This window comes from Brassica rapa, chromosome A07 (assembly GCF_000309985.2).
Source record: "Brassica rapa cultivar Chiifu-401-42 chromosome A07, CAAS_Brap_v3.01, whole genome shotgun sequence".
Classification (NCBI taxonomy): Eukaryota; Viridiplantae; Streptophyta; class Magnoliopsida; order Brassicales; family Brassicaceae; genus Brassica; species Brassica rapa.
Window position 1 is genome coordinate 13,813,735 of NC_024801.2, and position 26,250 is coordinate 13,839,984.

At 30.5% G+C, this 26,250-nt stretch overlaps 2 protein-coding genes across 2 annotated transcripts; both read right to left on the bottom strand.

The window, feature by feature from the left end:
- Window positions 1-177: 177 nt before the first annotated feature.
- Window positions 178-11,743, bottom strand: LOC103829392 (early nodulin-like protein 1). Its single transcript, XM_009105060.3, has 4 exons — window positions 1,726-11,743; window positions 1,510-1,625; window positions 623-1,015; window positions 178-523 (listed from the first exon to the last, which is right to left on the bottom strand). The coding sequence occupies exons 1-4, from the start codon at window positions 1,883-1,885 to the stop codon at window positions 458-460; spliced, it is 735 nt and encodes a 244-aa protein (XP_009103308.1). The 5' UTR covers window positions 1,886-11,743; the 3' UTR covers window positions 178-457.
- Window positions 11,744-11,995: 252 nt separating this feature from the next.
- On the bottom strand, window positions 11,996-16,522 carry LOC103829393 (protein MIZU-KUSSEI 1). Its single transcript, XM_033275133.1, has one exon. The coding sequence runs from the start codon at window positions 12,908-12,910 to the stop codon at window positions 12,167-12,169; it is 744 nt and encodes a 247-aa protein (XP_033131024.1). The 5' UTR covers window positions 12,911-16,522; the 3' UTR covers window positions 11,996-12,166.
- Between the last annotated feature and the right edge of the window lie 9,728 nt (window positions 16,523-26,250).

A 26,250-nucleotide genomic window follows, 5' to 3' on the forward strand; every position in this document is an offset into this window, starting at 1 on the left:
ACGAAATATAACGGCTATTTCTCTAATTTAATGTCTTATTCATCCCGTTATTCCAAAAGATCAACAGAATCTTGTTCACATTAATCTTCATATGATTTTAAATCTAATTTCCCTCTATATCTGTCTATATTCTATAGTCCGAAATTAAAATTAAAACTAAAAGGAAATGTCAGTGTATAGTGCAGGTCGACTAAAGCAAGCTATACATTCTGAAAAGAAATCTGAGACATTTGAGTGAGTAGCTAGTGGAGACCACAAAGAGATTAGAAAGAAACAAACAACATTGATTTATAGCACATCTCCCTAAGATTCTCACAAGAGACCACCTAACCATAAGAGCAAAAGGGAGAATGCATGATTACAAGATTAACCTTAAGTTGTAATTAGCAATTAAGATCAGAAAACGTAATCATTCCTCCCTTGTAAAGCTACTGCTATAGAAAACCTTCTTCTCTCTCTAGAGTAGAAGAAACATGGCTACACAAGACAAAACTAGCTTCAGCTTTACTGTCATCATCATCACCTGCACACACAACATCAAACATTCCTATAAATAAATTCAATTCGTATTGAAAGGAAATATAATATTTATGTGTGTTTATTATTGTTGCACTGAGTGTACCTGACGTGCTGAATTTTTGGAAGTGGTGGGCAAAGGGTTAATGGAAGTAGAGTCGACATCTCCGGTGGGAAGTGGCACAGCCGGATTACTGTTGATGAACGGAACTCCGTCTCCTGGTACCGACACCGACGTGATCTCTGACGGAGATGGTCCCGGAGAGATAGCTGAACCTTCTCTTGGACCTAATGGCCATGGGTAAGAAGGAGATGATGAGACCACTCCTCCTTCCGAGACAGGAACAGGAGCGACAGCTGGTGTTGGTGGTTGTGACGGTGGAGATGCATTGGCTAGGATGACTTGGACTGAGAGCTTCTGGTTGAGTTGGCAGGTCTTGAGATGAGATGTGTTGTTCTTGAAAGAAAAGTAGTAAGAGCCTGTTCTAGATGGGTGCCACTGCGTTTGAATTAAGGAACCATACAAAGATTACTAGAGTGGAAGTTAACATGTTTAGTTTGAAACTTCGAAATTTAAGAATGTAAAAGGAAGATTTGATTATCATTGAGCCTTGAACATATGACTTTTTGTGTATAAAACTATGACTTTAATCAATTTAACGGTGTGTTCCAAAAAAAAAATCAAGTTAACTTTTTTTTTTTGTCAGAACAAAGCATTGGATTTAAGTTATATTTTATACTAATCCACTGAAACAATTAAATTAATGATGAAAAGAGGGTTTCAGACATGAAACATAGGAAAACAGAGGAATAGGCTTTCTTTGTCAATCTCAAGAACAGAGAGGAAAAAGGGCAACTGGTAAATATCAAAACTTTATGTAATTTCAGAGAAACCCGTATTAATTTCAGACCCTTTCAAGCAATTAACCAGATTATTTTCAAAATCTGTAACGAATTAAGAGAAATGTGAATGTGAAAAAGAAATATACATACCGTGAAGGAGGTGGAGTTATGTTTTGTAAGAAGAGTGGCTTGAGTGAAGTTGCAGACACTGAATGCATCTTTAGTCCTGAAGATGTAGAGATCGTATCCGTACTTGTGTCTGAAAACTGGAGGAATAAGAACCAACAGCAAAAAAAAAACCGTTAATTAAGAGAAAATCTAGCAAAATAGGAGAAATAAAAGGACTGTACTTGAAAATACACTTACTAACGGAGTCGCCGACATGGACAACGGGAGTTTTCCAGACAGAGACACCATCCACGAGAAACGTGGCGGAGAGAGAAGGACGGGAGAAGAGAGAGAGGAAGCAGAAGAAGAAGACCAGCATTAAGGAGGAGGAAGAGAGATGTTTCTGATATGAAACCATTTTTTTGCTTGAAATGGGGAGAAGCCTAGGTTAAGAGATTGTGAAATAAAGAGGTAAAGAGCTTCAATGATGCCTTCCTTTTTATATTTGCATGCTTCTCTCTCACTCGCAGTAGGTCAAAAGAGAGGTTAGTGTGCCTATGGAGCTTAGGGAGAAGAGATGAAAGAAAGAGAAGAGTATTTTGAAAAGTGTGGAGTGAGTGTCTGTCTGTTTTACTTTTATGTGTCTGTGTTGAATAAATGGAGAAGATTGAGAATTTTGAGGAGTGTTTTTTTATTTGTTAAATTTTTCCATAACTATACTGAATTAACAATGAAAATGAAATTATTTGAGTTTGAATTATGAGTACCAGGTACAAGTTTGCATATAAAAAAAACATTTTGACTAGTTTAAGTCTATAACTACTTTTCTTTCTTGGATTTGTTTAACTAGACTCTTACACTTTTCTTCTATCTTGTATGCTTCAAGAAATTAATATAAAACAGTATTCTTACATATCTAGATCAGATTGATTAATCTCTTGTTTGAACCAAACTAACACTGCTCATGGTTTATTAGTTCAAGAATAAGATTGGAAGAAGTAAATTTATAGAAGAGAGGTATAAATCTCATGGTTTATTAGTTCAAGAATAAGATTGGAAGACAGCTGATCTATAGAAAGAGAGGTTTCTCTGTAAGCAAATAAGCAACTATAGTAAATGGTTTAAGAAATAAAGGTGCCATCATTTTTATCACGGGAAATAATGCTGTACCGATAGAAATCTGACAAAAGAGTGTGAACCATCAAAAAAAAACTTACAACTATAAAGAGGCATATAAATAACAAAGAGTAAAAGCAATAAAGAGAGAATTATATAACTAGATAATGATGGTAATTGTGATTCTTAAATCATTAAGCCTGTGATTTAACCCCAACATGTTTCTGATGATCCCTAATTTCCCTTTGATTTTATAATTATCTTCTACAATTTTTTTTTGTTATTAGAAACTTTTCTCTCTTTTATCAAACCAAAACAGAAGGAAATGTAGCCAATTTACTTGTGGACTCTCGACACAACTTCATGGGCTGGAGGCAATTAATTAAACGCATATCTTAGGTCATAGGAGCCATCAATGACAATATTATATTTTGTTAAGATAATTTGAAATATTAAATGCCTTTCGTTCCTCCTTATTTCTTGAAATTTCTTGCATGCGATCATCATCTTAGTCGCATTAACATATGTAAAAATAGTTAAACAGAAGTATTGATCAAAACGAATAAACTCCAAACATAACTGTTCCAAAATCCAAAATTCTGTTCAAAAACAAACAAAACAACAAACTTAACCTTAAGAGATTTGTCTTTGCTTGAGATGTGTTCCTTATGTAAGATAATTAAATTCACTAATTTTAATTCGCAGTGTTTCAAGAAAATGAATAGAGCAAATCGGTATAAACAAATGAGACGAGCATGGTCCAGCTTTTCTAATTTGTATTAGAACCATACGGACGGCACAGCCTTTTGTTCACACGTCTCGTCGTATTTGTGTTTAGCTTTATGCATATGCTAAAACGACAAGTACTACGTGACAAAACGCGAGCTTCGGCCAAACCCCCAAAAATCCGTTGCCGTTTCTTTTCATGGACTTCATGTTTATAAATTTTCTTTGGGTTTTTAGTAATTAAACCGCTCAACTAAAGATGAATCATAAATAAAACTCCCAACTAAAAATTATGTGAAATAAACCCTCAACTTTAATTCCGTTAACATATGTTACCCTCCGTCTAAAAAACCGTGACGGAGGGTGACATACGTTAACAGTTTATAAGTTGGGGGTTTATAATGTTAAAAATTTAGTTGAGGGTTTTTTTTACGATTCAAAAATAGTTGAGGAGTTTTTTCACTAAAAGTCATTAATTATTTTAAAATCTTTATTATCATTTATATATTGTTTTAGTTTGATTTATAAGCCTTTAAAACTAATTTATAAATTTTAATACATAACTTTATTATAAAATTAATTTATACATCCTAAATTAATAATTTTAAACACTACTTACAGCTTAATATAACTTCAAAATATTAAATTATTTGATATTTGGCAATAGTGATATAAGAAATTTGTGTGTTTGTATTGTCATTGTCAACAACTATCAAATAATTTAATTTTTCTAAGTTATATTAAATCTTAAAAATTGTGGAGGATAATTCATCCACGAAGTCAATCTTTCTATTTAGAGTTAGTACACACTTTTTCTTATTTTCATGATTTCCGTCATCTGGCTCATATTTTCCCACTATCCCAAAAAATAATGTATGATTATTTTTATTCCAATACATTATATTTTTATTTGTTTTCTTGATCAATAGAAATATATTTGATATATTATTATTGTATTGCAATATATGTTTATCTAGTATCACGAATAACGTTAGATTATTTTATCCTAAAAAGTAGCAGAATCTATAAAAACTTATAAAATAATTGTGAAACCGTATTAATCATATGTAAAAGTATTAAAATGTTTATGAAGTTTTATAAATCGGTTATAAAGTAATGTATTAAAATTTATAAATTAGTTTTAAAGACTTATAAATCAATCTAAAACAATATATAAATGATAATAAAGATTTTAAAATTTTAAAGACTTTTAGTGAAAAAACCCCTCAACTATTTTTCAATCGTAAAAAAACCCCTCAACTAAGTTTTCAACATTATAAACCCTCAACTTACAAACCGTTAACGTATGTCACCCTCCGTCACGGTTTTTTAGAGGGAGGGTAACATATGTTAACGGAATTGAAGTTGAGTGTTTATTTCACAAGATTTTTAGTTGAGGGTTTATTTTACGATTCATCTTTAGTTGAGGGGTTTAATTACTAAAAACCCATTTTCTTTTAGATAATCAATGTGGTTAAAGCGCAAAATACAAAGAGTACTACAGTTTGCAATTCTTCATAACGTAAATTCAAAATAATTAATGTGAACCTGGACTCTTCAGATATATGAATGTCTAAAACATGTGATCATACAAACGTAATTTGAAAAGTATATATAAGGGTAATCCGTTGCCGTTTCTTTTCACTTGATATCCTCTCTGAAAGGGATCAGATTGATACTAAAATGATCATAGAAAAAATGAGGGTGAACTTATCATCTATCAATATGTCCTGCTTAATGAAAATCCTTTAATTACCTTCCCTTACTGACATACATCAACCATGAAACATGAGAAACATTTCTAAATTTTGTTAACTCTTTTCACACTCTGTTGAGAAGGTTAAAAATCTGTTCATGAGAGACAGTTGTTTAGATTATTAGAAGGGATAAAAGAATTGTGCTTGACATGTCACTTGGACATAGAGTACATATTCACCCTTTTATTCTTATTTGCTAACCATGTTAGATTGCTTTTGGTTTCAGGTTGTTGAGAAGAAAAGAAAGAGAAGAGAAGCTTGCACAGATTCTTAAGGACCGCCTCAAGTACGTTCAACCTATATGTCACGAACAAAGACAAATTTATTAGCAATGTTAAAGCTGAAATAGCAAGACTCTCAAATGCAGGTAACATGTTATGTAGCATATTGTTATCCTTTCATAATTCATACTTTCTCTTTCAATCAATGCCACTTCTGTGATAAAAAAAAGCAGACTCACCTCCTTATGTATCTATTCTTCAACAGCATACGGTGTGGAAACGTTGTAACACAATCAGATATATATGTATATGTATGACAAGCGGCGAAAGAGCTTGGGAAGAAAGATATATACCTCGGTGTACTCTTTTGTTGCTGAATGTTTTAGGACGAAAGGTCACCTCATCAAATCCCAAGTGACAGCTGCAACAGGTTAGTGACATAGGAACTAGGAAGAAAGGCAACTTCATCAAGATCACTCATATCATGTCTACAAGTTGTAGTGTTGGTTACATAGTGAACATTTAATTCAGCCACTGAAAAGAAACCTTAAGAATACTTTCTTAGCCTTCTAGAACTTAATTGGACTCAGGTTCTTCAAATTCCCACTGCCAAGAGAGATCTTCGTGCAAGGGCCACGGGGTTAAAAACTTTGGCCAAGAGAGATCTTTGTCATTTGCTTCTTGGAGAATATAGTGCATATTTGTTTTGTTTTTTTGCTTAAAATATAGTGCATATTTGTTCAAATATTCATTAGAGAAACCAGAAGGAAAGACTGATTAACAAGACTATAACTTTCTGGTCGTATAGAAGAACAAGATAGCCAGTGATAGTGATCCTTTAGTAAGAGCCGAACTTCACAAAATAAACGGAAACTGTTAAGACCGTGATGCATCCACATGACCAAAATCTGATGAAGCATCTCATTCTACATTTGGGCCTCAGGTACATCCATCTCCTTCCTCCTTAATTATCCTCTCTATCAACTACACACATTATGTACGTATTACTAGTATTTTCTTACATCAAACATAACTGACTGAACATGACATTGTTTCACACATTGTGAGACACAGCTCCATGTTCGTAATGTGATTGAGATTCAAAAATCATTTATCGTAGTATTAGAGGAACTGAAGTTGAACAGAAACGATCAGAGCTCACACTCTCTTGAGAGAGAAGAAGATGAACTCAAGATAAGAAAATGAATAATGTTTCTGTTAATTGTAAATGACATGTACAAAATGTTTATATACAACATAAGCTATCCGGTTTATACCGGTTCTAACTAACCAAACCATAAACCAACTATGCATACTCTAATACGTAGATGTAAATAGGACGTGATGGTATATGAGAGATGATAAGATACTAGTATACTACTGACTGTGTTGGGAATACTATTACGTAGCCGTAGCAAACTAGTTGACTCATAGTCTCTCTCTTACATATATTGCTCTGAATTCCTGGATAGCAGCAGTGTAATTGCAACTCTGAAAACTCATGAAATGCAATTTATGTAGGAACAGCGCCGGTTATGGGCGGTCAGTGCGACCGCCTGGACCCACTCCATTTTCTTGTTTTTTTTGTTTCTATTAATATTCATGAATTAGATTTAAATTTAGATAGTGTTATAAATGTGATAATATAAAATATATTAATAAAAACATGTAAATCAACACTTTGTTTTAAAAATAATTTTAATAATCATGAAAATTTTAAAAATTAATAATAATAATAATAATAGAGTTTAAAAATATTTGTGGGCCTATAATGATATTAGTCGGACATATGTAAGAACTAGAAAGCCCTCATGTAGAAGCGAGCATAATTAATGGGGGTTTTTAGAGCATCATTATCCAGGGTTTCTTAGATCGTGGTTCGTAAGAAAATATAAGAAACTGTTTCTTAATTTTTAATTAAAAAGTTAAGAAACTGTTTTTTAAAATAGTAGTCCTAAGATACCCTGGATAATGATGCTCTTAGAGTGGGATTCTTAACGGAATATAAGAAACCGTCTTTTTACTTTTAACTAAAATAGCTAAAAATCAGCTCTTAAATATCTGATTTAGGAGCCGCTTTTTAGCGCTTTTTATTCAAAAGTTAAAAGACGGTTTCTTATATTCTGCTAAGAACTTCACCCTAAAACTCCCTCATTAATCATGCTTTAAGCTTGGAGATGAGAAATTCAACTATTACTTTCCCAGAGACTGCGTCACCTAGACACTCTCAAGTCAGACAAAAGATTGTGAGAGGTAATTTTCATTTTGTGTTCATATAATATTTTCAAATCTAAGCCATTTTGCATATATAGCGGTAAACATTATGTAATTTGATTATTGTTAGTAGGAGAAATTATTGGATCTTTGAAAAGCACATGAAATCTCATCTCTATATATCTTATCTATTAAAACATAAGTTATGACTTCTTTCATATGTGATATTTCATTTTAAATCATTTCTTAGAAAATCATCACATTTAATTATCATATTATTCATTTTTATAATAATTATAATCACAAATATATATTATTAATATCTTAACAAAATCAACAATATACTATTTTTAAGGAGAGTCTCAAAAAATTTCACTATTAATATATGCTAAATTCAAAAATCTGTATCAATCAATTAAATATAATTAAATATACCAACTGATTTATAAAAAAAATATTTTAACCCTTTAATCTAATAATTATTAACAACATTATTAATTATTTTTTAGACCATTAACTATTTTTTAGGTCATGTCATTAAAAAAAATCATACGTTATGCAATCATAATATATGATTATATATACATATGATCGTGTATACTATTTTTAGCATTATATTATGCAGCCATAACATATGATTATTGCTATTACTTTGATGATTACAAAAAAGTATCACAACATATGATTGTTCTTTAATATAACTAGCTATCTTTATCAAATTAATACCATTCTAAAACATATAACATAATTTTTTATAATCATATAATACTTTGATGATTACAAAAATGTATCACAAGATAATAACATATGATTGTTCTTTAATATAATTAACAATCTTTATCAAATTAATACCATTCTAAAACATATAATATAATTGTTTATAATCATATAACAAAATTTAAAATATATTTAATATTTATAATCTATTAGACGTATTTTATATCGTGGTTTTAAAATTTATTTATTTTACCAATAGTATATTTGTAAATCACAAAAATATTATTTACATAACATTTATAACAAAAAGATCTAAAAATTTCTAAAAATATTTTACTTTTTAAAATTGAACTAACCACACAATTACGAAATCGTAAAATCTTAAAAATCACTTATATCTCATTTTTAGTATAGTTTACAAAAACTATAAATACTTGAAAATAAATAGTCAAAATTATATTAAAATTACATAAAAAATAGATTTTATTAAATACTTTGATGATTAAAAAAGTAATGAATACCATGTTTTTATACCTTTATATTAGTGTTAAAACTAATCAATTATCAGCTGAAATAATATCTAGAGTTTACAACGCTATGCTAAAACGTCGTCAAGCTCTCTCTAGAATGTTGTTCAAACGTTAAATCTAAATTGAAAAATAATTTGATATATAAAATAAATTGTAATCTATATAATAGAAAAACATATAGCATATTTTTGTCTGTGAAACAAATGTATATACAAATATAGATGTAATAATATATATAATCAACTAAATGACATTATTTTCAATTTTTCACTTGATATTTAGATTGTTTCACACCAATTAAAGAAAAACAATAATTTTCAAATTCACCTAATCATAATTCAATCAATAAAAAAACTAACTGGAGAATATAAAATTATATAAAATAAAAAATAAATAAATTTTCATTGAAAATTGAAAATATCATCTAATTTGGAGTGAAAAGAATTCTCTAAAACGTCATTAAAAACAAAGTGAATATGTTCTACAAACAAAAACACTAGAGATTTTTCGCTTTGTATAGAATTATCAACTTACAAGTTACTTATCAAACATATCAATTTGATTGTTTCACCTCCAAAACCTAAATACGCAGCTGACATAACTTACAATTTTCTCAATTAAATTTGAAAAAGCACATGCGCGGTTGCGAGAATCAAAATCTAGTAATTGTTTTAATTATATATGAATGTGATGTTTGGAGATCATATGTGCTGGGATCATATGTACTTACCTCCTGTCTTATACTGTCTCGATAAAAAAAAAAAGTAAATTCTCATTATACAAGACCATAGGCTATAATTAAGATATGTGAAGATGAAGGAAGATCTCTAGATGCCATTGAGAGTGAATGTAGTAATGTGAAAGTCATATAAATGAACTGAATATCTGCCAAGTTTCCATTTTAAGTTTTCGTTTTGTTATCGGGATTCTGCAGAGATAATATTAGGGATAGGTATCTCACATCGAAAATTCAAAGAGGCTTTAAATAATATATAAAGGGTTAGGATCAATTCACTAATCACCAATTGATTTTAAGTTGGAAGCTCATAATTAAACTCGAATTTAACATGGTATCAGAGCTCAGATCCTAAATCCTAAACTCCTAATTAATATAAACATTTCGACCGGGTAGAAAGGTCATGCTTAACGCTTCCAACCAGATATAAAGGTCGTATTAAACTCGTTCGATCGAGTATAATTGACTTAAAGTTCCGAAATTTCCGGTGGATAAAAGTCATCATCTCGAAGAAGAGTATTAGGGATAAGTATCTCACATTGGGAATTCAAATGGACTTTAAGTAATATATAAAAGTTTAGAGCCAATACACTAATCACCAATCGGTTCTAAGTTGGAAATTCATAATTACCCCGAATCTAATAGATAATAAACTGTTATCAAGTGAAAATCCACCTAACAATAAATTGGACAAAACATAATACTGTGCTCACTCACTTGGTTGACATCCAAATATTGATGCTTTTATACACATGAAAAACGTAATCATAAATGTCGTATGGAAACGTATATCAAACGATTTTTTCTTGTTAGCTACATGTATTCTATCCGGTTAGATCTGGATGATATCAATTGCACTAATACATACATGCATATAAATATATATCATAAAATTTTAATTTAATAATGAGAAAAGGAATCAATTGGGGACGAGAATACACGTGAAAATAGACTAAAGGAGATGCGTTGTGGAGCCAACTATGTTTATATGTTAGGTTTATATTGTACCCTCGTGTGCATCTCCCATTTTTCATACCTTCTCACTCACCTATCCTTCCTTAATTTTATTCATTCTCTTCTTTTGTCATTATTTAATCATTACATATTACAAAAATAAAAGCTTTAAGGATTTTGAGAATCTATAATGGAGAACATGAACAATCATACAAATAGTACTAACTCACACAAAAGAGGGGACAAAAGAACATATCAATAAGAGAATAAGACTATAAGAGTCTAACATACCTTGCTGGATATCACGATTTTGCATGCCTCTTTGTCATTTTCTGGGACGTCGGCTTCTATATAAGTATTAATTATAGTGTGTTTATTTGTTTTTCTTGCTATCAATAATATTAGTTATGTCGAATTATTTAATCAGTATTTGTGTACAATGAATGTATCTCAAGATATCGATCAACAGAAGTGACTATTGTTTTTCTTTTTCTGACGTATCATGTGAAATAACTTTCTTTTTAATCGGTTTTCTGTGGGAGGATAATTCCATGATTGTATACTGATGTTCTTTGTTTATTGTACATACTACAACTGATAAAGTCCTTGTCTACATTCTCTGAACAATACAATGTATATTATAAATTAGACGAGCTAGAGCGTGCGTATATATTATAGTAATAAGCCAATATTATACTATTGTATCCAACCAGAGATTCAATTGACAAAAAGTTTTTTTTTTACATAATAAAAAGGGAATTAGTGACGTCGAAATGAAGCTCGGTGCGATCAAAGAGACAAGAAACAAACAGAAAAACAAAAGCAAAAGAGAAACGAGGTCCGACAGTGGCACTTCACCGTAACTAAAACAAAGATACTCGATCATGTGGTTCTCTGTTTGGTCCCAATCGCACATTGCTTTAGCATGAAGTTCATGACGCACCATACGTTCAATTGACATGCCTACGGTGTGGTCCCTTGGGAAATTTTCAACGATTACATATTCATGATGATAAAATGTAGCCAATTGAACGCAAGTAATTCAACCATATTGGTATTAAAAATAGGGTTGTCGTAGTCTTTTCTACAGTCTAGTTTGTAAATTTTTTGGTTAACAAAAATGGTACAAATTACTAGATGCGATAAACGTCTAGCCTCACTCCCTTTCAAAGTTAACCTACCAACAAATACACCCCAAATCTTATAATTATTGTTCAATCATCATTACCTTATTTGCAGTTTAGATGATCTTTAGACTAGTACTCATTAAGGTCTCCAACATCAAAGCAATTCAGTTTTTGGGGTAGTAGCTAACTAGCTATGTCTCTAGTCTCAACAAAATTGTAAACCGTTATTTGGTGAGTGGAGTTGGTAGCCTTAACCAAAAGAATGAAACTACAACACTTGTATCCGGCATATCGTAAGAATGATAGCTGCCTTTAGTTGATTTTAAGAGGTTTAAATTTTAGCTAGTGATTTGAGGATCGTAGATGAGATAAAGGGACGTTTAAGGGCGACACCTATTATATCTGAACCTTTTAGAGCAAAAGAAAATAATAACCACTATGAATTGCACATATATGTATTAGATATTACTTGATGAAAAATATGTACATATTACTCTTTTGGTAGTTTTACTTTACAATGTACAGTACACGACTAAAAAATGAAACACGAAAATGGCAATAATCTTATTAATTTGTAACTACAACATACTCATGAATATTTTCACGATCTCAAAAGAAATATACTAAGGTCCTGTCCATAACCACCTCCAGGATTCATCATATGAAACGATTCCGAGTCACTCGACCCAGTGACTCGTTCGAACCTCGCTCTCAAGTACAGCGTCTGCTCCTCTTTATCCACCGGCACAACTCCAGCTCCGACTGAAACAGACTGCATCATCCTCAAGAAAACAGCGTCATTCTCCGTCACCTTCCTCCTCACAGCAGACCCCATTTTCCTTCCGTTGCAATACATCGACCACACCGGAACATCAAAGATCGACGAAGGGACACTGTTGCTGCTTTGACGACGGTCACACTCGAGGGCTATGCGTAGAACACCTGCTTGATCCATCTCCTTGGCTAACGTCGCCGTGGGAACAGCTAGTTCGAGGAGGAGAAGCGGAGGAGATCCCACCGTGGTGTCTTGAAGGCAGAAACTGACTCTTCCACGACGGTGCCCAAAGAAAGTACCACTTACGACGCTGTTACTACGGGAAGAAGATGATGAAGAAGAGGAGGATGAGGAGGAGTGGTCTGAGGAGGAAGAGGAAGAGACCGAAACAGTGTCGTTTTGGTACGAAGGAGAAGGTTGTTGGTAAGTGCAACAGTATGGGAGAATGCATTCGATGAGTGAGCGGAGAGTTCGTCGGTGACGTAATTCACGAGCGCAGTCCACGGTGGTCGGAGTGGTTATGAGTTGCATGTGATGATGATGCTTTCCTAAATCGACCATCGTTCTCATGCTTGTTTCTCTCCTCTTTTGTGAGTTAACTTAGTGAGAGTCGAGAGGGAAATTAAAGAAAAGAAGAGTATTGAGTTTGTTTTTGGTGTGAAGGAGAAGAGGAAGTTTAGTGGCATATATGTATAGGAAGGTGGTGCTCATTGAGAGTGGCGACCTTTTAAAAATATTATTAGTATAGTGTATGCTTTATATCTTTCTTTAATCTAGTGCACATTTCTAGTAATGCGGAAAGATTTTTTTATTGCAATAAATTTAGTATTCTTTCAAAAAATATAAAGCGAAAAGATTTATCTTATTTGTAAATTGATTTAATCTCGTGACTATTTGTGCCTTTAAAACCAACCACAAGATCATCACGGTTTATATAATTGGAAATGATAGAATTTGGTATGCATTTAGCTTTTCAATTCATGAAGAATTCTTCATTTTATGTGTGTGTTTTGTGCTAACAAAGCGTTTGTGTTTTTTTTTTTTTTTTTTTTTTTGATAACCTTGGTGTGATCCCAAAGGCTTTCTAGGCCCAATGACTAATCACCAAGAAGCCCACAGAAATCCGGGTTTTCTTGCCACTTAAGGCATCTATGGGTGGCCAAGGGGAATCGAACCCCGGACGGAAGCTCCAATTGGAACCCCTTTACCACTAGGCCAAGACCACTTGGTTAAAAGCGCTTGTGTTTTTAAACCTAAAATTTTAAGGTAAATCATGTAATTTAAAAAATAAGCTCTTCTTGTTCTAAGTTCTTGATGATCTTAATAAATTTTAAATAATAGTGATTTGAAGTCAATAAAGTAAGGTTGCAGAATTTTGCTTCTTTTTTTACCAATTATTTTTTTCGACAAACTATAAACTTTTATCAAGTATAAAGCGTGAGAGAATATAATCCTTATACAGACATGAAGTGAAAGAGGAAAATAGGAGGCAGTGGTGGACGGAAGGAGCAGAAGTGGGCCAATTTGTTAATGTAATATCCAATCGGTGCGTTTGGAAGGAAGCGAATGGTGCGCGTGCGTCACTCCAAGTGTAGCCCCACGGCCACTTGACACGTCCAATCATTTTTCACATTTTATTTTTTTTTAGTTTAATAGTATTATACTTCGTCTTTTTTAACATCTGTGATATTCTATTTCTTATTTTTTTCATAATCAAATTATTTAGCATCATATAAAATTAATTCAAATCATATCAATAAAATAATCACCCTAAAACTCGGGCTTTATTTGCATCAATCTATTGTATTAAAATAGAAGTCACAATCTCATTTCATGTATAATTTTTAACTTAGATTATCCAAAATATTTTTTATTAAATATATTTAATAAAACTAATAATATATAAAATATTTGAATTACTTTAATCATAATATCTTTTCCTTTAAAATAAAAAAAAATATTAAAAAATTCGAAGAAATCTGTTTAAGAAGATTTTAACAAGATCTTAAAATTCAAAAATTATATGTAAATATTTTCACTAATTTCGTGATTACTTTTGAAATATTATTATGCACTAATATATTCAGTTATTGTTTAAAAATGAAAAATAAATATCTATCATATTTTTATCAATTATATAATCACAATTAATCATATTACATGAAAATTATTATGTTCATCAAAATATTTTAACAATATATTAATTTTCAAAAATTTTATGTAAATATTTTCACTAATTTCGTAATTATCAATATAATATTATTATGCATTAATATTGTTTATAAAATTTAAAATAAAAATTTGATCATAATTTTATTTATTTTGTAATCATAATCAATCATGTTAAAATAAAATAATTATATTGAACTACATATGATAAAATTATATTAAACTGATAGATTTATAAATTTCATTTTCAAAAATATAAAAGATTTATTTAAAAATATAATATGATGACAGACTACAATACATGTATAAAAATTAACATATTTTTGAAGTTGTATATACAATATTATATTATGTAAAATGAATAAACGTAAAAATATTATTAAAATGAAATCCAGTTTTAAAGGGCGGGTAAAAGTTTAACAGAAATTAAATATCAATAATTTCCAAATATGTTTTTCATGCACATATTAATTTATTTAATAATTAAATACAAATACAATAAGATAAATATATAATAAGAAACAATAAATATATGTGATGGTTTTAAACAACTAATTATCTACAACATATAAACTAAAAATTATTATATTTGAAATAGTTATATAAATATTTAAATATATGATTAAAATTAAAATATATACTAATGATCTAAAATAAATATATTCATACATATAAAATTTAAAATAACATCTACGCAGTTACGCGGATCAAGATTTAGTTTGCTTTATATTTGTTGATGTTTGGAAATACAATTCCAGTGGCTGGCACTAACTCACTTTTTCTCATATGATATCTACATGTATAAATATGCACATATTAAATCGAACTAACTAAATGGAAGCATTTGTAGGGGAAAAAAAAGTTTAAACATTTTCCCTCAGGTGTTAAAAAACATTTTCCTCATTTTCTCATTTTCTACTATTCATATGAAAATGGAATTTAATGTTCTCGAAATATGTTGTACTATTTTCTTTCTTTTGCCATCACTATAAGATATGCTTTTACCAAGAAAATGTAACATCTATACTATACTAAAAGCAATATATAGTGAGCAGAGAGCATGTCCACGTCGACAAAAAAAATCGACCAATAGGAAAACAGTTCTCTGCCACGTTAGATACACGATGACAAACCCTTATTTTTCCAAAATCGAATCTCGGACCTTTCTCTTCGTCTTCTCCGTCGTCTTCGTTTCATGCATTTACAATTAATCGTAAACCCCACGGGCCATTTGCTTTTGGAATCTATGTTTGGAGGTGTCTTTTTTGTGCATGTGAATAATCTTCTCTTGCGCAAATCTGGAAGTATACTCATGAGACGAAGGCTTGCACTGCGACTTCACGTGCCTGATCTATACCCTCATGAGGACGAAGCTCACGGAGGAGCACGTGAAGTCGACCGTCTGCGACGCGGTCGAGATCGAGAGGGAGTTTGTGTGCGACGCGCTTCCGTGTGCGTTGGTGTGGATGACCCGTGAGCTGATGAGTCAGTATATCGAGTTCGTGGTGGATAGGCTTTTGGGTGCGCTTGGGTATGGGAAGGTGTACGGTGTGGCGAATCCGTTTGATTGGATGGAGTTGATTCTGCTTCAGGGGAAAACAAACTTCTTCGAGAAGAGAGTTGGTGACTACCAGAAAGCTTCTGTTATGTCTAGCTTTAATGGAGGCGGCGCGTTTGATAATCATTGAAACTCATGGCTAGGTACTATTGCCAAATTGCGAAGCCCTTTTAGTCCTTAGCAGCCTCAAGGTTTTTTCTTCTTTCACTCAAATTCTTGGACTTTCTGTAGAGATTTGATTAATATAATGAACTGATTTGAGATTTAAATCTTTGATTCTTCAGGTTGCTTTGTATGTTGGTGGTCTTTATATTTGTGGAAAGGTTGGAGATTATGATTTAGCTTTTGATTTGCCTCTATAGTTTTGAACTCTTTTCATTATATGAACATGTTTAAAAAATTTGCAGATTGGATGGGAATCTGTAATGAAAATGGGACAAGACACACGAGAACTGTTCTTCTATGAAACATTTCTATATTACAACCCTCTCCTTCTCATTGTAAGTCTTTGTCTAAATCAGAAACTCAAACCCTTAACGTGTGTTTCATTCCTCTAATATATATTCAATTACTTTCAGACAATGATGGTTTGGCTCTGGGGTGTTAATCTGTGGGTGTTTTCTCGAACTGGAGTCGATTACGCAGCAATATTTTATCTAGGACCAGATCATCATAGTCACAAAGAGATATGGAAGGTATTACAATTCCTTAGTTACCTACCATCTTTATCCAATGATTTTCTAAAAAATCTGAGGGTGTCACAGTGTGCTAGGTGGATGACGACGACAATATTAACTAGCATGACTGCGTATCTGTATCTACATGTCCTTGGCTGCTTCTCAACCAGTGTAATAGATGCATCTTCTCTTATTTTTAGAGATATTTTGTATTCATTGTGTTTCATAGAGTTTTGACATTTTTTTTCTGATGTTTTCCAGATTGTTTTGTATCTCTCTGCTGTGATCATTCTCATCACCCCTTTCGATATCTTCTACAAGGTAGGTTGATCTCGACGATAAAACATTTCGATCCAAGTGATTGCTCCTGCAGCAGAAAACGTTGAGGTACCAACCAAGAAAGTGGAGGAACCCGTTGTGGTTACCGAACAGGCGGAAGAAGTCGCGGCCGCGACAGAGTCTGCTCCAGCTCCAGTCGGCGTAACTGAACAATCCGAAGCACCAGTCGAAGGAACGAGCAAGGAAGTGGTTGTGGAAGAGGCAGAGAAAAAAGATGAAGAGACTGAGAAGAAACCAGAGGAGCCAAAGGTAGAGGAGGAAGAAGACAAGACAGAAACTCCGGTCATTGTGGAGGAGGCAAAAACAGAAGAGAAGGAGGAGGTGACTGAAACTCTGGTGGTTGTGGAGGAGGAGAAGAAGGCTGAGGCAGAGGAAGTTGTGGCTGCTGGTGAAGTCGCCGCCGAGAAGACTGAGGAGTAAAGCGGAAGAAACTATATATGCACCTTTGGTCTCATTTCGTTATCTTATTAAAATATTTATTTTATCAACATTTTATAAGTTTCTATGTTCTGTTGTGTTTATTATAATGAACTCAGATGTTTGGATAATTTGATGGTTGCTATATTGCTTGCATGCTTGGTCTAGCTTCTTTTTTTTTGTCAGCAAGCAACTACTACTTGCCTACTTGGTCTTAGCTACAAAGTCCAAGCCAGGGCATGGAATATTAAAACCGTTTTGCGTTTACAATTGGTCAAAAGAGAGTATAATTGATGATCCAAGTGATATACAAATCTTCAAATTTCTTTTCGTTTTTCAAAATGAAAACATAATCCAACATTTCCAAAAAGAACACCGACCATAAGTGGATCATCACAGATGATTATTCCCAGGAGTTTTTGAAAGAGTTATTAAAAAGTAAAGATAATAATTTCCAACATACCACTAACTAACAAAATATTCGTAGTATAAATGGAAAAAACCATAGAACTAGGGTATTGATCAACCAAAAAAAAACTGAATAGTTATAAAGTCATGTTCGGCCCAATTCACTTTACCGTATTATTCAGGCCTATCTTTAATCCAAATTTATGTTTTGGTTTTACTATAAAAGTCTAATTCCATTCATTAACTGAGCATGACTCGCGTTTAACTTAGAAAATAGTGGTTTACTGGGCTATGAGTGCGGAACATCGTATTTTTTCAATTCGAATATATATATGTGTATATATTGGGTACAAAAATCCATATGAGAGAATGAAATTTCGTAATTAAAAATTGATTAAATATAAAGAGTAAAAAAACAAGGTGTTATTAAATATACAAACTACAAATTAAATATGCTCAACGCAAACACACGTAAAAGTGATACATCATACTTGGATATATTTGAATAAATAATTTTAAATATATTATATTCTTGGTAATTTTAAATTAATAAAAAAAAAAACTAAATTATTAAAAAATTAATATACAAATAAAGCTAAAGCAATATTTTGTAACGTCAAAATAATAAATGAATAAAAATATATTATGTTAATAAAATAGATTTTAGATTTTAAAGACTTCTATTTCATGTAATATTACAAAATTCAAAAATTGTTTATTACAATTAATATTTTACCTTTAGATATATTAAAATATTATTCTAGATTGATATTCAATTGTCAGTTTTCAACTATTATACGTAAAAAAATATTATTAAGTACGCTTATTTTTCTAAAAGGGTTTTTATATTTTAAGTAGGCTATTGGAGTACTTTTTTATTCGTGAATTTATTCAAGATGAGATTCCGATCTTTTAAACTAAGTTAATATATGTTCTATACATAATTATATTTTTTTACATAACTCTAAAATCTCGGACTTGATTCTTCATATTTATTAGCTAATTGTGTTACATATAATAGAATACTTACTTCAAACTAAAAATATAAAATAAAAAAAATTAAAAATTAGATAAATATAATTTAACATACAAAAATTCACATACAAATAAAAATGATAAATGCAACAAATTTAAATATATTATCCGCGCGTAGCGCGGAGAAAAGATCTAGTGAAAATAATGATGTAGGGCATGAGGCCTAAGAACAAAGCATGCATAGAGCAATGATTAAAGCCCAATCATGCTCCGCTATTTTTTATAGCATTTCGTAAGATGTTTTATATAATCATTGATTCTAAATTACATATATTGATTTATAGTGCTTGTGTAATGAATGGAATAATGATATTACTGGATTTTTAACCTATAATTTAAGAAGTGCTCGTAGCATGGTACCTTGAGAAAGAAAAGTTCAGAAATCTTTATCAACATCATCCTTAGCATTTTTATATAAGAATTAATTGGCCGCTTCCTTATACTTATTATTTTCTTTTCGAAGACATCACTTTTACAGGAAATCAAACCATGGTTCATATGTCATCATAGATTCACACAGTCGAATTTGAATTTGATATTCGTATATATATATAACGGCAAAAGATTATTAAAGTATTGACTAAAAACATTTATATTTCATGTTATAGCTAGCTAGAATACACCAGAACATTCGCTTTATAATTATTTAGAAAAAAAATACTATTATTGCTTTTCAAAAATAGTCGTTTGTCACTTGAGTGATATAATTGCGTTACAAAATAATAAAGACTATTAAATTATATTTTTATTCTATCACTATTAATTATTTGTTTCTCAGTTTTTTGTGATATATCGATGATACAATTTCTTACATGTTTAATTTCTAGTTTGGGAAAAAAATTTCACGATTGAGGAACTTTTCAAGAAATAATGAATATAAAGCACAACAGTAGGTTATTACGTACACAAAAGTAGATATAAGCATACATATCGCATCGACTTATTAAGATTGCATGCAGTCTAATCTCTTAGATTCATAATCTAACAACTAGATTCACTCGTCATACTCTAAATCATGCAGTTTATTGATTATGTTGATTTTGGAAATGATTTAAATTGCTTACACTAGTATAACACTAATTACTACAAAAAAACATAATCATTTCTGACAGAATTTCTGACAGAAGAAATATTCGTCGGACATTTCTGACGAAATTCTGACGGATTTACGAGAAATATGAAAATTTACCATTCGTCGGTATTTCGTCGGAAACATCCTAGGAACTTCCAACGAAATTCCATTCGTCATAAATAATCGACGAAATACCGACGAACCCCGAGAAAGATTAAACGATTTAGGGTATAGATTTGGGGTTTATGCTTTGTCGGAAATTCATCAGAAATTTTCTGACGAATTTCCGACGAAATGAAAAAAATTCCGTAGGAAATTCATCAAATTTTTCCGACGAATCTATTCCTAGGAAATTTCCGACGGATTGCATAACATTCGTAGGATATTCGTCACAAATTTCCGATGAATTTCCGACGAACTTGAGTTTTAGATATAAAATATTCAAAATAAATGTTAATCGGATATATTAAATGATAAATATGATGTGGGTTAATAATACCTCAATTATTTAAGCTATATATATATATATATACTCTTGCGATTGATGCATCGACGGATACATAATCTTTCTCGTTAACACTTATACATTTAAGCACATACTTTCGGTGATCCATCTTACAATCTTTAATTTGTGTGTTTTCAAGTGTTTTTAAACATTATGAAGATTTTAAACCCCTAAAAGTCATCAATTTATTATCAATGGCTATTATCGTTCTATTTTTTCTATGTTTTGAACCCCCAATACGTAATTCGTCGGAAATTTCAGATGAATTTATGACGAATTTTCGACGAATATATTTCTGACGACTTTCCGACGAAATGATATATTCCGACGAAAATAGTATATTAGTCGGAAATTCGTCGGAAAATGAAATTCGCCCGGGAAAAAACCCGCCTAATTTTTCGCGAAGAACCAAAATAAAATATTCCGACGGATTTCCGACAAACGCTTTCCGTCAAAAGTTTTTAATATAAAAGCGTAAGCCCCTTCTTCTTCCCCATTTCTCCTCTCTCTCTCTCTAAACACACACAAATTCTCTCAGATTTTTTCTCTCTAATCCGGCGATTCTAAGTCTTAAACTCCTCAAATCTACCTCACAAATTATGTAAGGCATCTCTTTCCTTTTCTCATTTGACTTATGTTACTTTTTGATTGTGAAATTGTGAATTTTAGGTTTTAAATGTTGGATTTATGTTAGGATGAAGAATTTTATGAATTATAAGTTAGATTTTGTTGTTACGTTGTGGTTTAGATAGGTTTTGATTGTGATTTTGTGGTTTGTTTATTTAATTTGTTGTTTTGTGAAATTTAAAAAGCTTTTATTATTTTATAAAATGTTTTTCAAAATTTTAAAACATTTTTGGAGTTTTTTATAATTTTTGAAAGTTTTATGTAAATATATAAATATATATATATATAATTTTAAATTTTTTATTATTGTTGTTGTTTTAAAACGTTTTGATGATTTTATAAACTTTTTAAACTTTTTATAAAAAATAATTAAGTTCTTATAAAAAGTGTTTAAGTTTGTTATAATTTATAAAACGTTTTCTGGATTCAAAAGTTTATCAAAAAGTTTTCACTTTTTTTTAGAATTTTCAATCTATAAAAGGTTTTTGTGTTTTTTTTTATAGATTTAATTAAAATATTTTTCAACTTTTAGGAAATGGGTTCAATTACAAATTTTTTAAAAAATTTCGTAAACGTTTTCTCTTTATCTATAAATATTTTCAATTTATAAAACATTTTATTTTTTAAAAACAATTATAATAAAATTTATTATAAACGATTTTAAAAAATAATTATATTACAAAAACTTTTTCTTAATTTTAAATTTTATTTTGTTTATATATAAAGAATTAAAAATATTTATTTATAAATGATTTTTAAATGTTGTTTTCAGTAATTCAGTAAAATATTATATTTAAAATATTTTATTTTTATTTTTTTAAATAGTTTACAAAACTTCCGACGGATATCATTCGTCGGAATTTCTTCGGAAAAAATCTGTCGGAATTTCGTCAGAAATGTGTCTGTCGGAATTTCGTCGAAAATTTATCCGTCAGAATTTCGTCAGAAATTTTGTCCGTCGGAATTGTGTCGGAAATTTGTCTGTCGGAATTTCGTCAGAAATTCGTTAAAAAATCCGACGAAATTCCGAGGAAATTGTTTTTCCTTTTTCGTTGGAAATTCGTCAGAAATGGCTTATTCCGACAGATTCCCGACGAAAATCGTCTGTAGGAAACAAGCTGTTTTAATTGTAGTGAATGTTATATATTTGCCAGACTCAATCGCGACTGATTCATAATCAAAATCAGACATGAAAGATGTAAGAGTTGTTTTAACTGGTAGTTTTTCTCTGTCTTCTCTTGATGGCGAGCTGGATCGTTGTCGCTGCCAAAATCTCAACCAGATGTTCATGGGAGTTTAGGTAGCTCATCGGATTCCTATTGCCTATGGCAAAGGTCCTTTGGAGTTGCCTTACTTTCCTTTGCAAGGTTACAAAGCCTTAGTTCTGGACCATTTCAAATTTCTTCAATGGAAAATGCACCACTCGGTGTTATGGAGTTGGTCATGTACTGCATTCATATTATTCGGCACCAACTATTCTGAGCTTATTGTCTAGTTTTTATTGAGGCCATTTGGTCGGTTTTGGAATAGCTTTGCAAACTTATCTTTAGAAGTAGAATGTAGGTGGTGTAAGGGGCGGTTCACCTTGTGTCTTAGGGTGAATTCGTCCCATGTGGTTGCAAGAATACAACGGAGTTTGATTAGATAGCGTAGAATCTATAAACGTATTCTTAGATGATACTAGATCACTCTATTGTCTTGCGGTTGAATTTCGGGTGAAGTCTAATCTCATTGTAAAACTCTTTGGCTAATAAGACTGATGTTGAGTTAAAAAAAAGGAGTTGACAACTCGGACTTTTAGTATTAAAAATATATTTATTAAAATAAGATTTTTTTTAAAAAATGGTTATCAAGTTTTGAAATAGTATAAATATGAGTTTGACGGATTGTAAATATATTCACAAACTTTAATTAGATTTTTGATTCAATCGTGTTTTGATTTCTTAGTTTTGTTTGCTTTTTCAAAGATATTTTTTATTCCCAATATTAAACTAGTAATGTATTGATTAATTAGCTACAAAGGGGGTGACTGGCATTAGATTATGAGAGTTGAATTTTACCACATCTACAAGTTACCTTACAACCAACTTTTTTCTTTAGTTTCATACAAACATTTAGATTAGGGTTTGAAAGTTTTTTTCTAACAAAAATATTCAAAGCACTCATTAACAAAACATATATGACACAAAACTTTTTTCGGTTTTGGATCATATGAAAAAGGGGAAAACATGAAAAGCCAAATATTTATGTGAATGCTTTTTTTTTGTAAAATTTTATGTGAATGCTTTGCTCGCATTATGACTTTTTATTCTTCCACAGGAAATTGTCGGCTTGCGTTTCAAAGTGTTATCTCCAATTTCTCTTATATCAACTGAGGAGATAATCACAGAATCAAGAAATTCCATGATGTCCATAATATCTATTATATTAAAAGAGAAACAGTCTTGAAAAATCTACTTACAAAAAGTTGTTGGACTTATTTGTTAGAAATTTAACATGTCTTCTTTTATATAGTATCAATAATATTAACAGAGAATAAAACATTCATTAATAGCAGAATATTCTTTTAGTTTTTGGGATTTAACTACATTTAAGCTAACAATAAAATCAACCAAATTAATTATACTTTACCTCTAATAGGTCAGTATGGTATTTTACCAAATACAAGAGCGGTTATTTAATATTTATTCATTTCGAATTTTGAATCAAAACACATAGAATAAATATTTATTCTAAACGTGGACTAAGTAAACATACTAAAAATGCACTAAGATTTTTATACTGATTAACAACTTATCTATGTTTTTTCTGTAATTCAAAATCATTTAGAACTAAAAGAATAAAAGGGTATAGATTAACAAACAAAATAACATCTAATTATTTTTAAAAAACCTATGTATCAATATTCAAAATAAATCATTCAAATATTATGCATATATTCAATATAACAAAAAAATTCTAATATAAACTAAAATACTATACTGTAAACCATATATCATATACATATTTGAATATCATTTATATTAATTTTCATCCATCATAAATTTTTTTTTTTGAATATTCCATAAAACCAAATAAAAATTTTACCTAAAAATTAACATAATAAATTATTAAAGAAAAAACATTATAAAATTAACTTTTAAACCTAAATATTTTACCTAAAAATTAACATTTTTTTTTGAATATTCCATAAAACCAAATTAAAATTTTACCTAAAAATTAACATAATAAATAATTAAAGAAAAAATATTATAAAATTAACTTTTAAACCTAAAAATGAAAACATAAACTTATACTAAGTTATTTATAACAAAAATAAACTAATACTGTTATATCAATAATTTTTTTTTCTGTTAACATTTTTTCGAATGATATAATAAAATTTTATTCAATTTTAGTTTTCTAAATATATGAAAAATTTAATCAAAAAGTTTTATCATGTTTTTTTGAGTTTATATAAGATCAATCGGTATTGTATTACAGGTTAATAGCAAATTTTTGGATTGTTATTAGATTTATCATATTTTTTATAAATGCGAATTGGGTTATATTATGGATCGTCGAATTGCGTTCATGAGTCGGGATTAAATATAAAAATGGTGCTTCAAACTCAAACATTATGATAAAACAACTTAAAATTATTTATTTAATAAGAATTAAATTCAAGAAAATTTTGTCAAAAGGATCAATAAAAAAATACCCGCGCTTTCGAAGCGCGGATCAAAATCTAGTTCTTTATTATATTTTTCAAGCAAATCAAGAGATTTATTGTTAAGGAAATAAGCTATACTTAGAGACTCTCTTTGTAATTACATATGATAATATTGGTGCGACTTACTTATGTGCCAATCCAGTATTTCACTCCCGGATGAAACATATAGCCATTGATTATCACTTTGTTCGCGCCATGATTCAGTTGGGGGTATTGTGTGTAGCTCACGTATCAACTAAGGATCAACTCGCAGATGGTCTTACGAAACCATTGGCTCGAACTCCTTTTCAGATCATGCGAGGCAAGATTGGTGTTGCTTCAGCATCACCATCTTGAGGGGGCGTGTTAAGGAAATAAGCTATACTTAGAGACTCTCTTTGTAATTACATAATACTTGTATTTACCCTATGTACAACTCTGTATAAATACCTCTCCTATACCTAATGATAATGTATTCAGCCTTCTCTCTATATTTATACGACATCAGTTTTTAGTTTTGTATGGCTATGCTAACTACCTATTTTAGTATATATGATCACATCATTATCATTCGTAACAGGTCTTCTAGCATTACAAGAATAAGTTTCCATGCCAACCGTGAGATACGTCGGAAAGTCGTCGAAATCCTTGAGCTCCAAAGCATTTTTCAACTAGCAATTCGTCAGAGTTTGGGTCTTAGAATTTTTTTTGATTAATATAAGTCAATTGATCACTGGAACCATCCACTTATAGAGGCTAGAGCTAGTTAATTTGATTAGTGGGAAATAATATAAGGTTAATGTTTATGACACCAGGCTAAAGCTAGTTACGATTCAGTTGTATATAGTATTATATAAAGGTGATCAGTGGGCAATAATATATAGCTAATGTTTATGACAATATAATGGATTTTATGATGGCATGCATTCTTAAGCCGTTTATATGTGCACTGAGCTGGTGGACTCCAAATACTTTTTAGTCAAATATTCTTATATTATACAACATTTTTGACCAGCTAATTAAAAGCCTAATTGACTGGTACTTGATATACATCTGATCTGATGCCATGATAAATACATAAAAAGACATTATAGTAATCAAGGCACTAGTTAACAAAATTTCGACTGATATTTAGAAACGTGTCCCCTACCACATCCACATAGCCTAAAAACTTAATCATGTCGATAAACCCATAGATCTATATATAAAATAATTTATTTCTTCAGTGTTTTTAGAACCTTTACATGAAGTTTTTCACACAAAAAATAGTTCCCACACTTACATACATTTATATAATATATATATATATATATATATATACATATATATAAAAATGTTTGGAACTACAATGGATATAATTTCATTGGAAATGCTCTAACTACATATGCTATGAAATTTTAGTCAAACACCAG